General features: G+C 43.5%; 2 protein-coding genes across 2 annotated transcripts; one reads left to right on the plus strand and one right to left on the minus strand.

Moving 5' to 3' along the window:
* Positions 1-102: 102 nt before the first annotated feature.
* On the plus strand, positions 103-5,052 carry ptgr2 (prostaglandin reductase 2). Its single transcript, XM_070979000.1, has 9 exons — positions 103-221; positions 363-443; positions 563-681; positions 900-1,091; positions 1,277-1,447; positions 1,804-2,013; positions 2,249-2,458; positions 2,579-2,618; positions 2,710-5,052. Exons 2-9 carry the CDS (start codon positions 407-409, stop codon positions 2,772-2,774), a joined length of 1,044 nt encoding a protein of 347 aa, XP_070835101.1. The 5' UTR covers positions 103-221; positions 363-406; the 3' UTR covers positions 2,775-5,052.
* Positions 4,235-13,279, minus strand: tmem62 (transmembrane protein 62). The gene is made up of 14 exons (XM_070978999.1): positions 13,102-13,279; positions 12,742-12,946; positions 12,227-12,338; positions 11,929-12,066; positions 11,364-11,409; positions 10,754-10,895; positions 10,435-10,559; positions 10,046-10,168; positions 9,322-9,477; positions 8,904-9,063; positions 8,518-8,716; positions 8,262-8,357; positions 7,891-8,009; positions 4,235-6,842 (listed from the first exon to the last, which is right to left on the minus strand). Exons 1-14 carry the CDS (start codon positions 13,137-13,139, stop codon positions 6,522-6,524), a joined length of 1,980 nt encoding a protein of 659 aa, XP_070835100.1. The 5' UTR covers positions 13,140-13,279; the 3' UTR covers positions 4,235-6,521.
* Positions 13,280-14,308: the final 1,029 nt, after the last annotated feature.

A 14,308-nucleotide genomic window follows, 5' to 3' on the forward strand; every position in this document is an offset into this window, starting at 1 on the left:
CTATAAATACGAAATCAAACATGAGATGCTGATTGACTGCCCGCTGAAAAAAGATAAATTCAACTGCCTAACGGGATTTCAGCAAACCCGGAAGTTGGCAGCAGTGAATGCTCTTGCTTTGAGCCGAACGACACTTTGTCAACGGACTGTTGTGGACTTTCTGCTGCTAGCAGCTAGCCGACGCACAAAACAGAGGGAATCTGTCCGGCAGTGTGAGCACAGTGTGTAAAATAGCTTTTATTATTAGTTGACCAATTGCTCGTGTTGCTATTTAATATAAAACACTGTAAAACACTTTAACACTGTGACCTCATTGCACGCAGAAGCTTGGAGTTTGTTTCCAGGTCTGGTTGTCATTGCAGGTCCCACTTAGCGCAATTTAGAAATCAAGGTAAACTTTTCAAGGATGCAAGTGCAGAGAGTCGTCCTCAATTCACGACCAGGTAGGGAACTTCATGCTCATTGTTTTCATGACAGAAGACGACCTGTTTTCTTGTGTGGTGTGCTGCAACATTACTGCAGGCGTGTGGCTGACATAAAGTCCAACAACTCTTACTTTAAGGTAAAAATGGGGCGCCAGTTGCTGAGAATTTCCGTCTGGAGGAGACGACTTTAGCACCTGACCTGAAAGATGGAGAGGTCCTGGTTCGGACGCTTTACCTCTCAGTCGACCCTTACATGGTATTGATACAGCCAGTGAAGTTGTTGTATCTGCTGCACACTGAGATAAATAAATGGTACAAAGCACAAAGTTGCAGTTCTTAATATGCATCAGACAGTCAACTACTCCCCCTGTGTCATTTAGAGAAAGGTTAAGGCAGCCAAATGTCAAAGACTGGACCATAAAACCAATGACAAAGCGTGCCAATCTCTCCTACATCTCTGTCTTTGCTCTGCAGCGATGCAGGATGAATGAAGACACGGGTGCTGACTACATAACTCCATGGCAACTGTCTGAGTGTGTTGATGGTGGAGGTGTCGGCGTGGTGGAGGCCAGCCGCTGCAGTGTTTGCACCCAGGGAGATGTGGTCACTTCGTTCAGCTGGCCTTGGCAGACCCATGCTGTTATGAAAGGAAGTGACTTGCAGAAGGTGCGGCATATTGACTGTGTGTCAACACTGGGATGTAGTTCATAGTGATGGGTGGATTGGGCCATGTTTCCTTTTACTGAAAGGAGAACGCCTTTAAAATGCATGCATGGACTATAAGCTCTCTGCATACGCAAATCTTGACATTTAATATTAGCACTTGCGATATTACCTTCTGTCTATTGCAGGTTGATCCACAGTTGGTTGATGGGCACTTGTCCTACGTTTTGGGCGCAGTTGGCTTGACAGGCCTCACTGCGCTATTGGGCATAAGGGAGAAGGGTAACATCAGCAGAGGGGCCAATCAGACCATGGTGGTGAGTGGCGCGGCCGGAGCCTGTGGCTCCATAGCTGGACAGGTAAATACAGTAAATTTCATATTGGGGTCTGTAAGGGTTTTGATGTCTTAAATGCAGCTGCATCTATCTGAAATAACTGACAAAATGCACAGAAACAGCATTCTTAGAAATGTTTCTCCACTCTCCTGTGCCGATTTTCAGTTATCTTGTAATTTATGAAAACGCGGAAAGAGATCATTGGCATGAATGAAAATATTTCCGATTTTTAATGGATTAATGGTTGGTTGAAACAGTAACTTTTACGTTGCAGAAACCACACTCAGCAGATTTCATCTAGCTAACCACATAAACACAGAGCAGACTGCAAAGAAAAGGAAGTGACATCCTGACTACATCAGCCCGTTTTATTTTTCCAGATCGGCAGGCTGGATGGTTGTGTGAGAGTGGTTGGGATTTGTGGTTCTGATGAGAAGTGCAGAGTTTTAGTAGAGGACCTGGCTTTTTCTGCAGCCATCAACTACCGCCAAGAGGACGTCGCTACGAGGCTCAAAGAGTGCTGCCCTGATGGGATAGATGTTTACTTCGACAATGTTGGAGGTGCCATCAGTGATAGTGTAATTGCTCAGGTACGGCTTGACCTGTTTATGTGTGTGCAGAGCATAATCCAGTGCATGTTTTACTGTCATGTGTTGGTTGTTTGGCTGGAAAAAGTGTGAATTCTAAGGTGTTTTTTGTCTTTTCTTTCCTTAATTGTACTGCCAACATTTGCAGAATTAGCAGTGCTTCCTCCTGGTCTTCAGTGAGTGTTTTTTGGTCTTACATCTCACACACATTGACCTCCGGTCCTGTTCTTACCTCCAGATGAACAACGGCAGCCATGTGATCCTGTGTGGGCAGATCTCACAGTACAACAAGGACGTGCCGTATCCTCCGCCTCTGAGCGCAGAGATACAGGAAACCCTCAGAAATAAGAACATCACCCGGGAGCGATTTATGGTGCTTAACTACATGAACAAAGCAGACGCTGCCCTCTGTGAGCTCAGCCAGTGGGTTAAATCAGGCCAGATCAAGGTATAGAGGAAATGGTGATGTGTGGTTGACTGTGTGGGTGTCCTTGTTTGTTTGCAAAATGCACGCCTCTTCTCCATCTGTCTCTTCGCATTGTTTAGTTGTGATTTTGCTTCCACTCAGGTGCTGGAAATGGTGGTGAACAGCATTGAAAATATGGGAGGTATGTGGATGAGAATTTGAGCGTTTTTCTGTATTGAATGACTTTTTTATTAAGCTGGCAGGAGTTGAATCATTCTTTCATTTTCTTGCAGATGCATTTTGCTCAATGATGAAAGGGGGAAACATTGGAAAGCAGATTATAAAGATATCAGAGTGAAGAAAGTCATGGAGACTGCTCTCACCAGATGCCTGGGGAAATTAACCTATCGCTGCCACTAACATAATGAACTCTAGAATGATACTGCATTGATTAGCTGGTGCTACTTGATTACAATTATGTATGAACCGTAAATGAAAAATCACGCATCTTCTTTGAAATAGCGCTCTTAAGACAACTAAAATGAAACGTAAAGTGTGCTTGGAAGTTCGATGAGTCTTGAATTCTAATACTTACTGATTGACTGCGGCAGTTAAATAAATGTAGAGTAAAATATTTAAGTACTGCCTCGTGATATTAACCTATGTATTAAAGATTCAGAAACAGTATGTCAGGGTTTTAAAGATAGTACCAGAGTAAGACATCAGAAGACATGTTCTTGTATGTAGCTCCCAAACGGACGAAAAGCAGTAAAAGGTTATAAAAACGAGACAAAGACTAAAACTGTTTGTATGAAAAGGAGTTTAAAAAGAAATGTAAATCCTCCAATTCATTATTATTTCAACTGTTTGGAGGTCAAATAACTAACGTCAGTGGAGCAATGAGATAAGTGTGCCGCTAGATGAAAATACTGTTCGGTTAACACGCAAAGCACTAGCTTGCTCAGCTAGCTAGCTTGCTAGCTGAAGCCACCTTTATTCATTAAAATCAGCCTGTGTTCGTAATGTTAAACATCCACATACTGTAATGCATTATGCTGTAGCATCACTGTCTGAATGCTTTGAACAGTACCAAAAGGCTGGCTAGCTAAAAATACCAAAAAGTAGCTAGCTAACTGCTTGGAAATGGTCACCATGCTCCTATATAATATTAGCCATGTTTGAGGGCCGCAGTGGGAAGAAGCCACTGGACTTCACTCTGTCATCTGCGTATTTGTGATTTAATGCCTCTCATAATATTAAACAAAATGAAAGATTTTTGCCTTAGGGAGCTAACTTTGTTTACAGTATTTTGCTAGCTAAAGTGCTTTAGCTACAAACAGTATGAGTTCATACAGTGACGGCAACAGTATACATTATTAACATTATAGCTGGCTTAGTTTTATGAATAAAGTTAGCTGTGGTTAGCTGCAAAGATTTTTTAGTTAAGCTACTAGCCATGCCCATGTCTAAAGATTTTTTAGCAGCATTAGTGAACAAATTTAGTTTGCCTTAGCTAGCCAGCTAAAGTGCTTTAGCAACAAAACTTGTAAGGGTGACGCTAATGCAGTACGGATGATAAACACTTCAAGCAGTGGCTGGTGTAGCGTTAAGATGCGCTATAGCTAGCTGAAAAGGATGGTGCTTAGTTTGTTTATTACCAGTGTTGTCAGTTAAGATACATACACATGTGGGTAAATAGGGAGTGGATTAATAATGTGGACAAAAAACAGGAAACCCAAGGACTTCAGAAAATCTACATAAACAAGAGTGCTAGCTAACAGTATTGAGACAATGACGTGAAGAGAAACGCAACGTATATGATTTACTGTAATGAACATTTTATTCCACGGCACTATAAACCATTAATAAAATAAAATTGTGGTTGGCTCTAATTTCAGTTGTCACGAGAAAAATATGTGGCAGGTGTAAAATCATCATCTTTTCATTCATATACTTTAATGTTTGAACACAGGAGGAGATGCAGAATATGTCAAGTGAACACCAGTACATCACTTGCCGTATATTCCTCAGTGACGGTGGAGCTGATGTCTTGTTTTTCGTGTGAAAAGTCAAATCAGTGTACAGTACAGAACAATCACGACCAGATTCATAGCTAAACATAATCAGTGATCCCGATAACTAGCAAAACTGTCTCATCAAGACCAGGTTTTAGTGCTTTACTGCAAACAAACAAACAAACAAACAAAACAGTCCCATGCATAATTTGGAGGTGGAAGTGAAACCCTGTCATCTCCAAATCCATTCAATACTGCCACCTTGTGGACAGATGACACAGCTTGTGAGGTACTGGGCATGTTAGAGAGGAACTCTCCAATAACAAAAGTCCATAAATTGCAAATATCTATCTATATGTTGGAATTATATACTTGGGGAAGCTCCTGTACAAATGAAAAAGACTTGTCTGTGCAAAGAGGGGAAAAAAGTTATTAAACCATTGCCAGCAAGAGTGCACATAATTAAATTTTCCCAGTGTTCTCGATGTCTAGCAGCTGTTCTAATATTAAACTGCGTGTCTTATCACAGCACGGAGCAATTACTCTGTGCTCACGCTGGGTATGGTTTGAGAAAAAAAAAGCTGTTGGAACATTGCTTCTATTAAAAGACGTGATAAATGTGGTCTTCACCCTTTTTTTTTCTGATCAGTTTGTTCTCGTGGAATCCAGCACCTGCTACTACCACCGAGAGGGGATTGAATCGGAGTGCAATAGACGCAGCCCTCACGCCTTCGCAAACAAGGAATTCAGAGCATTACAGACGAACGAGATTTCACACAAATCTGTCAAATTAACCTTTGGCGCTCCTTCACCTTCCCGGCCAGGTCGGCGGTGAAGAACGGCAATTAACGCAGATTTATAACATAAAGGGAAAAAGAAATCACTCAATACAATCAGATGAAATTAAAAAAAAATAGCATAGTACTGATTCATCTCATTTCACCACATCTATAACACATTCATTTTGTTTTTGTTTGTTTTTTTTTTTTTTAGCCACCACACATCTCGATTGTTTGACATGGTCTTTAGTTCACTGAGCTACTATGGAGTATAAAAACATTGTCCTGAAATACTACTGGGACCAGCCTATTGTTCAAGTGCTCACATTCCTGAGAAACAAACAGCTGCTTCCTGTAGTCACGTTTAAAGGAGCACGTGGAGTCAGGCCGCCTCGTTTTTCTGCTCTGGTGAAAACTGGCATTGAAGGGTTTGATATGACTGTTCAATGCGACTATTGAGACGTTTTTAGTGGCAGTTGTGTGCAGCGGAATCAGTTTTACTTATAAGCACTTTCAATCGTGAACTACTTGTACGCAGATCAATTACAGCATTCGATTGATTTGTCATTGCCTTCCTTTGATTTCCTGTAATTACGTGTAGAATAAACTTGAAAACGTGATCGTCTAGGTGGCTTTACCTGCCTCGTCTTCACCACAGCTACTGGAACTACCACGCTCGGTCTGCCATGGGAAGTTAGGAAAAGCTTACAGTATACAAAATGATGTGTACGCCTTTCTTATCCACGTGATTTGTGTGTGAGAAGGTAAACATGAGGGTCGGTTTGGCACGTCCAGCCTTCGTCAGTGAATGAAAATGATTTTCAGAGGGAAGAATAAAAGGTGAAATCGGTCTTATTCATCCTTTGGCAGTGGTGAAGTGGCATTCGGCCAAGGCAACACTTCCAAAAAGTGCTAAAGCTCAAGTAAATGAGTCAGCTTAAGCCACAGCAGAATACAGCTCTTACACTGTGGACTGCGGCACACGTTGGACTAGTCCTCACATAGCTTAAAGTGGCTATTTTACCCTCAGCGCATCCAAGGTGTTTCGTTTTTTAACACTGTACACATTGCTATGAATATGGCCAGAAAATGTGCTCACCAGTGCTTTACAATAACATGCATATTAAGGAAACAATACTATCTAGAAACAGGATAGTGAGTGATGGACTGAGTGGCTTTGGAAAGAGGGGGGAAAGATGGGAAGGGGGCTGCTGTGTGGGGGCAACTGAGGCTTCCAGGGTGGACAGAGACAGCAAAATATATCTGTGAGTCAGGCTCGAGGGAGATCGTGGTGGTACAGTGCAATTACTGTCAAGAGGAAGCGACGCTCTTGCTGTTGTCACGAAGGAGAGGGGCGGGGCCCGTCCAGGCGCGGTAGACCAATAGCAGACTGAGCCCGAGCGCCCATGTGCGGACTGGAGACAGGAAAAAGGCCATGGGGCCGTAGGTCTCCAGGAGAAAGTAGCACGAGTGGGCCTGCCAAGAGAGCAGCAGCAGCATGAAGAGGTGAACGGCCAGAGTCCGCCAGCGGCAGCCCGGCCGCAGGAAGTGGGATCGGAAGGTGTTGCCACGGCAACGGTGATGGAGGCTCCAGCACAGGTAAGAGGTGAGGGGCATGTTGAAGAACAGGAGCTGGCAGAGAGGAAATGAGTTCAATTTGATTAGCTTATATGATGAGATGAAGATGATTATAATAATACGATTGAGAGTACAAAGTACACATTAGTACACAATTATGAAATAGCTGAAATAGAAAGTAAACTGAACTTTATAAATTAGCTCATTCTACGCTCATACACTCATGAAAACATACTTATACACAGTGAATATTATATTATGTTTCTGCCAATATATCCCCTAAACACTGGACCTTTAATTTGAAGGATTCTTAGGCTGAAGAGTAAAAGAAGTCACTATTTTACAAAAAAGCAAACAGCTAAAATTACAGAAATACACAGATTTCTTTGTAAGAGATGCACTAGCAGGTCAGTGGAACATCTTAAGGTAAAAGATGTATTTTAAAAATATCGTTGATATGACAGTATGCTATAAAGGTGAAACCTGCAGTAACTCATTTTTTGGCCACTTGGGGGCAGCAGAAACAAGCTGTGAACGCAACACTGACATATTACCACCTTGTTAGCAAACACAAACAAATAACAGCTACGGGGCAACATTAGCACTGATTTGGTGTTGTGTTTCTGTTCCGCTGACAATGGTTTCTACCAACTGCTGGGGGAAATATCTGGCTCTTTAGCTGCCAAATGCTCCAAATGTGGTCACCACAGAGTCGCTAATTGCGTCTGCCTGCCTTTTGTTGCCGGGCAGGTAGCGTAGAGTTGGTTTTTACGGCTTCTGTGATGAAAATAGATGCCAGCTGTGGGTAAATACGGGCTGTAAAACCAAAACAATGAGATGAAAGTTGCTATAAAGCTCTGCAGACCTGAGGGTAGCTGAGTCAGGCACTAATTCTCTCTGGTTCCATCCCTACGAGCGACCTCGTGTGACCTATTGCTAATAAAAAAAATAGTGATATGCCTGCTTTGAGTCCGTGAAAAGTATTAAAATGTTAAGTTTTAGCTTATATGAGCAAATCAGACACACAAATCTTATCTCTAGTGGGTCTTGCTCACGTACAGACATTCCTGAGGTGCAGATGTGTTGACTAAAACGTTCTTACTTGAACAACTCCAACGACGTAAGTGAGACTGCCCTCCAGGAAGTGTCCATCGATGAACACCCCAAAGGCAAAGCAGGCGCCACTATGGCCATCAATCAGCTCTCCTATGAACCACGGACCTGAAGAGGAGGAAACAGCCCAAAGTGTTTTGTTTTAATAAAAGTAATTATACAGGAACAAGATGTCTTATTTTTGCCTATGTATATTTTACTGTTAAAGCGAGAACAAAGAACAATTATTAAGCAGACTTAAAGCTTGAGATCACAGATACTGTGTAGATTTTCTGTTCCAACACTATTCTGAAAGCAGATGCACGTTCAGCCTGAAGCACAAGACAAAGAGGGGACAAAGCCTCTGCTGGGTCAACTCACCTAAGGCTGTACACAGGTTGAACAGCAGCAGAGAGTAGTAGAAGCTGTCCATTGTACTGACCAGACGGAGCGACATACACGCCTGAGAGGACAATCCTGTGGACGATAAACAAAACGAAAATGCATGAATGTGTAAGGAAGAATAATTGTTGTGATCGAAATACTAAATTGAAACGTAATCAGAATTTTACGGTGAACCTTACTCAGTGGCCCAACTTAGTTTATGATGATGTATTTATCTGAAGGGCCAGCTCACCTCTCCCAGAGGGAACACGCAGGAACCTGAAGGCCAGCAGCACCCCGACATTCAGCAGCATCATGAATATGAAGGCCGCCCGGCCCAGGATGTAGTGGTCTGTGAGGAGGATGAAGGACTGCACGAAACCAAAGCTGGGAGTCAGGTCGTCCTCCAGAGTAAAGTGCTGCTCCCGCACTGATGACCGGCCTGCCGAGTCCTGGCTCACACAAAACCAGAAGGAAGAAGCAAAATGTCACGTCTACGAATGTAAAGACAGACGACGGCGAGACAGCAGCTCAACCGCATCATAGTTCAACTCAAGCAAACAGAGCTACCAAATTTAATCAAGACGTATAAAATATTTAAAACACTTTAAATGGGAGATACACGAACGCTGCGCTGACCTCCACTTTAACTCTGATGGTGTGCAGTCCAGTGAGGTAGAGAGACGGATCCCACAGCAGAACATAGAGAGGACCTCCAGCAGAGTGGCCTTTCCCCAGAGGTTCCCCGTCTACGCTGACGTGCACCGTGGTGATCGGAGCCTCGGAGAACGCCAAGATCCTGGTGAGAACCGAGAAAATTAATGTTTTAGTGCTGAACATATAGGCAGTGTTATTGTGCCCCCACCCAATCCAAAACAAAAAGATTTATAAGCAGCAGTCAAACACACAACATCTGAACCTCCGAAGCAGAGGTCACTACAGTTTACTTCACGCTGATGTAATAAACATTGCAGGCTGGGTATATCAATAGCTGCTGTGCTGAATCGTAGAGCCTGTGAAGCTTTTAAGGTTCAACAAACACACAAAGAACAGACACCTGATGTGTGTCGATCTGCGTATTCGACCCAGCGGCTCCACGCCGGGATGCAGGTACTGAGCGTCCTTTGGGTTGGTGATGAGCACTGCAGGCCACTGCTCGAACCTCAGGTCAGAGAAACTCAGCAGGTCGTGGTCAATGGCCAGAACCCTGTACCTGGAGACAGACGTGTTTGTGCAGGGTGCAGGTGAAATTTAAGACTTTTCAAGACCTTTTGAATGCCACACAGTATGAAAACACAACTGAAAACCAGAGACAGCACAGCCTAGAACTATTTATTATCATGACTCTTTCTTTTTTAGCACTTCCCAACAGTACCCAACAATTACTCCTAAGGAAATAAGCAGCACAACTAAAAATGATTCATTCGTTTAAGTTACATAGTTAGTATAATGAGTCAGTGAGCTTCCAGCTACAGTAGCTAACAGAAGTGACGATGGTGGCAACAGGTCTGACGGTGCTGAATGAAAGTGCACAGAAAAGGATTGAGCAGCCATCTGTGTGAATAATCTACAATCCCACTTTTAGTTTGTTGGCGTGTGACGTCTCCCAACAGCCTCCAGTCAGACATAAACACACTTTACAGCTAATATTACTTTCTAAAGCAGCCCAAAAAAATATTTTTGTGAATTTAAGACCTTTTCACACCTTCCATGGCCCTTTTTTGACTTTTAAAGACCTGCCTGTGAGATGATGAACAGCCGTGTTTACTTGTCTTCCGTACCTGCGGTTGTCCATCCAGTCGCCCAGCTCCAGCTCCAGGGTGCCTTGGGGGTGTCGGCTGTGGAGGACGGGCATCAGGCCGCCCAGCGTGTGCAGGTGGCCACAAAGATAGGCAACAGCAGATCTAAAACACAGGAAGTCCCGATGTGAAAAACTCCAATAACATTGTCATAATATGCAGACAACTGCGTTAAATATTGTTGAAAATGCAAAAGAAAGGATTCTAAAACAGACATTTCCCATCATGCATCATGTCACCACGACCGTCCCTTGATTTTTAATATATTTTACAGGATGAACGAGCTTCCAGTCAAATGCTGCAAACCTGCATTTACACACCCAGTTAAAAAAACAAAACTGGTTTAGTTTGTACATCCGGTACGTTCTTACCTCATCATATCTCGAACTCCTGGAGAAGGCGAGACGACAGTGGATGTGGTGTAGTGGCCAAACCAGATCGACTGGTTGCTTTTCAGACTCTCAGCCCTGAACGTGTCCAGCAAGTCCATTTGAGTCTGCCATACAGAGGAAACAACACTATAATATATAATAATATACAACACTATAATAACCATCACATTCATTATCTACAGTGTGTAAGTGCTTTCTTTAGCCCTTTGGAGGCAGAAAAATGACTGTGAACGGCGTTTAAAGCGCTGTTAGGTATGACGTTTACACTCCATCAGCAGACGGTGCTGGACAGCTGTACCTGGTTGAGAATACCAAAGAAATTGTACGGCCTCTTGGGTCCTGGAGTCAAAGTGGCATCCGCACAGACGAACGAGTAGTTGCCAAAGGGCGTTTTGTGAACGTAGTGGAAAGAGCCGACCTTCTGGTTCGCCGAGTATTTCCTGCGGACAGTTGAGGAAAGTCAGCGTGGGCAACAAGATACTGTGGTCTGGGCTGGCGCCAGCGGCTCCCCTCCTGATACAGTCCTGAGATAATTTAATGATTTTGAATAAATAAATTGCAAAGGAGACAGACTCTGTCTCGCAGAGGACGCCCAAAACATGAAGAATATCGGGGAGATAAAAGATCAATCAGCGTTAACAGAAGCAGCGGTGTCACATGAAACATAATTTGTGTCAAAAACACAAGAGAGTCGGTCTGCTCGTGTAGATTCAGCTTCTATTTTGGTCCTCAGAGAGCTTGGGTTATTGTCAATAAGTAGGTCTGTAACTACTCGTGTTTCAGAGGCATTTAAGACACGACGCGCTCTGATCGACTTCACACTCAACGCGCCAACAGAGGACGTGCAGAAGCAGACTGGATGGATGCAAATGAGGCATTTACTGTCGTATTGACCATTTCATACTGACCGGTAATAATTGTTGATGCTGTCCAAGGAAATGATATTGAAGGCATCTGTCAGAAGAAATGAAAAGAGAGATTTAGCATAACATAAAGTATAAAAGGAGGCAGCAGACGAGATGACAGCTGTTAAGATCTACTGCTATGGATGCCCCGTGGAACAACACATACAATATTTAATCCAGGAATCTGGTTCCCGTGTGTCGCAGCAAGGTATCGAACAAAATCTGCTGTTACCTTGGAACCCACTGACAGATAAACTGACAGGACACACATCAACGACTGCAATCAATAACAGCAGAATAGCTGCCAGAGAAACTCAAGATCGGATAACTAGCTTTCTTTTTTTTTGACAGTTACAAAATAAGGATATCCTCTTTCACATCTAATAGCTTGAAATCCAATAACTGAGGGGAAAGCGGCATTGATGGAAAAGGTTAGGACGGCTTCCTGCGCGATGCTAAAATGGACCGCAGTTAATGGATTCTTCAGAAAACTGTACACTCCCTACTCTGGGCTGAACCAGTGACTCTGAGGAGCCCATTAAGATAACAAAGTGCTGCGCTTAATCACCATGATTTCCACGGATGTCTATCCACCTCGTGCGCTCCATCACGCGGGACCTCTTCAGGATGTTGTGGTAGGCCTGCCACTCCACCTCATGCTGGAGGGAGCCCACCTTGCTCTCTGTTTTAGCGTCAGTCAGATCCCCTGTGGAGCGGAAGAGGATACAGGCTGAGACACAACATGGCATGTGGGAAGCAGCTTGTTGTTTGTTTTTTTCTATTAACGTGAGGGCCACACCCGTTCAGGTCATGGCAATACAAGGACTTTGTAGTCAGCCAGGTGAAGGTGTGGAGGATCACTGTACCTGTTGCAAGCACGAGAGCCGGCTTGATCACTTCAATTGTGTCAGTGCAAAACTTTTCAAAATCAGGGATGCGTCTCGGGTCGTGAAATCGGCTGATGTGAATGTCGGACACCTTCAACAAGACATGAGAAAAGCAGGATATTAAGGAGATATTAATAATAAATGGTATCTTCTTTTGGCTTGGCCTTTCTGACTCAGCAGAATGAGAGCTGTCAGGCACAAAAGGTGCAAAGTCTGACCACGACTTACTGAGCTGCTGAGCCACCCTTTTACCTGACAATGACACACTTCTGTGGTCAGTGACCCCATTCTGTCAATCATTCAGAGGCAGTTCAGTGGGTGAACTACCATAGATAGCACCACCAAGGAAAAGGTAGACATTATACCTACGTTAAACATATAGAAAACTATGACATTTAAAAAGGAAATGCTGGTTGAATTTAGACAGCATCATCCTGCTTGAGGTTGCTTGTAAGACCTCACAAAGCTAGGTAGCAAGATGGAATAAAGCCCACCTGTATAAACCAGAATATATTGTTCAACTCGCCGCCGGGAAATGGTGGAGAACTCCCCTTAGCCTCATCTCCATCACCGACAGTCGGGTGCTGAACGCTCCGTTTCGGGTGCCAAGCCGTGTCATAGCTGTCCAGCACCCAGGAAGTGATGCACGCCAGGGCCAGTCCGAGGATAACCAGCGCACCGAACAGCTTCAGCATCCTCCTGTAGTGGCGAGAGAGGGGGCTAGCTGCCGCCGTCTGTCCCGGACAGAAAAAAGCTAGCTACTGCTGGAAATAGCTAAGGGCACGAATCACACTAACATTAACTACAGATACAGAGAACCATCTAGCTACATGGCTAAGATGTCACACTCAGACCGTTTCTGTCGCTGCCATCGCGGCCGCTGGAGATGCATTGATGTGCTGGGCTCATTCAAGGCTCCGTTCGGCTGCCTTCGGAGGTGGAGGAGGTAGCTCAGCAGGTTAGCTAGCAGCTAGCTACCCACCAGCTACCAACACAGCACAGCGACCGGTTGGATCGGGAAACGTCACCATCAGAAGAGAGGAAGCGTAATGAGGAAGAGCTCTCACTCTGACATTGATTTCCGGGTACCACAATCGATCGGGAGCGTACTGCACCTGTCATCGCGAGATATTTCGAGAATAATAATAGTTCTTTTCAGGGGAGTGGTGCGTTTCAAAGTAACTTTTTCAGTGAGAAAATTAGTATTACTGAATCGAATCTCTTATTGATAAATAGATTGACAGAGTAGTTTTTAATCCCAATGAGAAACTACAGCCAAATTGTATCAATTAATTTATTTTATTTGTAAGGGACAAGAGATTGAGTTGACTGAATTATAGAGATTAGACAGAAGAGTAAAAAATGCAATGCAGTTACAGTGCAGGGCAAAAAATGAAGGAATATTCCAAAATATAATGACATATAAAGGGAGTTTATTTCAGATATGTGGTGCATGAAAGCACTGCTTCACTTAATATACAATAGCAATATGTACGGGAAATTCACTGCACAATGATACAGTAACACACTGTACATTAGTACAAGGGTAATATTGTGTACTCCAGTAAGGTGCTGGTCTGAGTTTGCAATTGTTAAAATAGAAACAAACTACACACTGAATATGTGATGTTATGAGATAATAAACAAAAGACAAAAATATAAACATTACACTATATAAACATGTTTCCAGAGATACAAGATGACTAAAATGATACGCTGTGATAATGTATTGCTTCGTGAGTTATTGGCGTTTCACTATTGACATGAGTATTCACAGCTTTGTTCTTTGCATGTTGTGTGCTTCTGTGTTGCAGGAAACGAAGTATTTTTAATAGCTTGAGGAACAGAAAATGCCTGCTTAGCAAATTGGAGGACTGTTGTTTTAATGGCTGGGTAGGCCATCAGTCACATTCACCATCTTTGGCTGAATGCCGCCTCCCAGCGGTCTTTGCGATTTTTTTTCCCCTTGTGGCCGCGTTCCAAACCAATTAGACTGTATCCTCAAACACTACAGAGATTACTTGTTTTTGTCGGCTTCATTTGATGCTCACAAATGTTGTT

This window comes from Chaetodon trifascialis, chromosome 14 (genome assembly GCF_039877785.1).
Source record: "Chaetodon trifascialis isolate fChaTrf1 chromosome 14, fChaTrf1.hap1, whole genome shotgun sequence".
In the NCBI taxonomy this organism is placed as follows: domain Eukaryota; kingdom Metazoa; phylum Chordata; class Actinopteri; order Chaetodontiformes; family Chaetodontidae; genus Chaetodon; species Chaetodon trifascialis.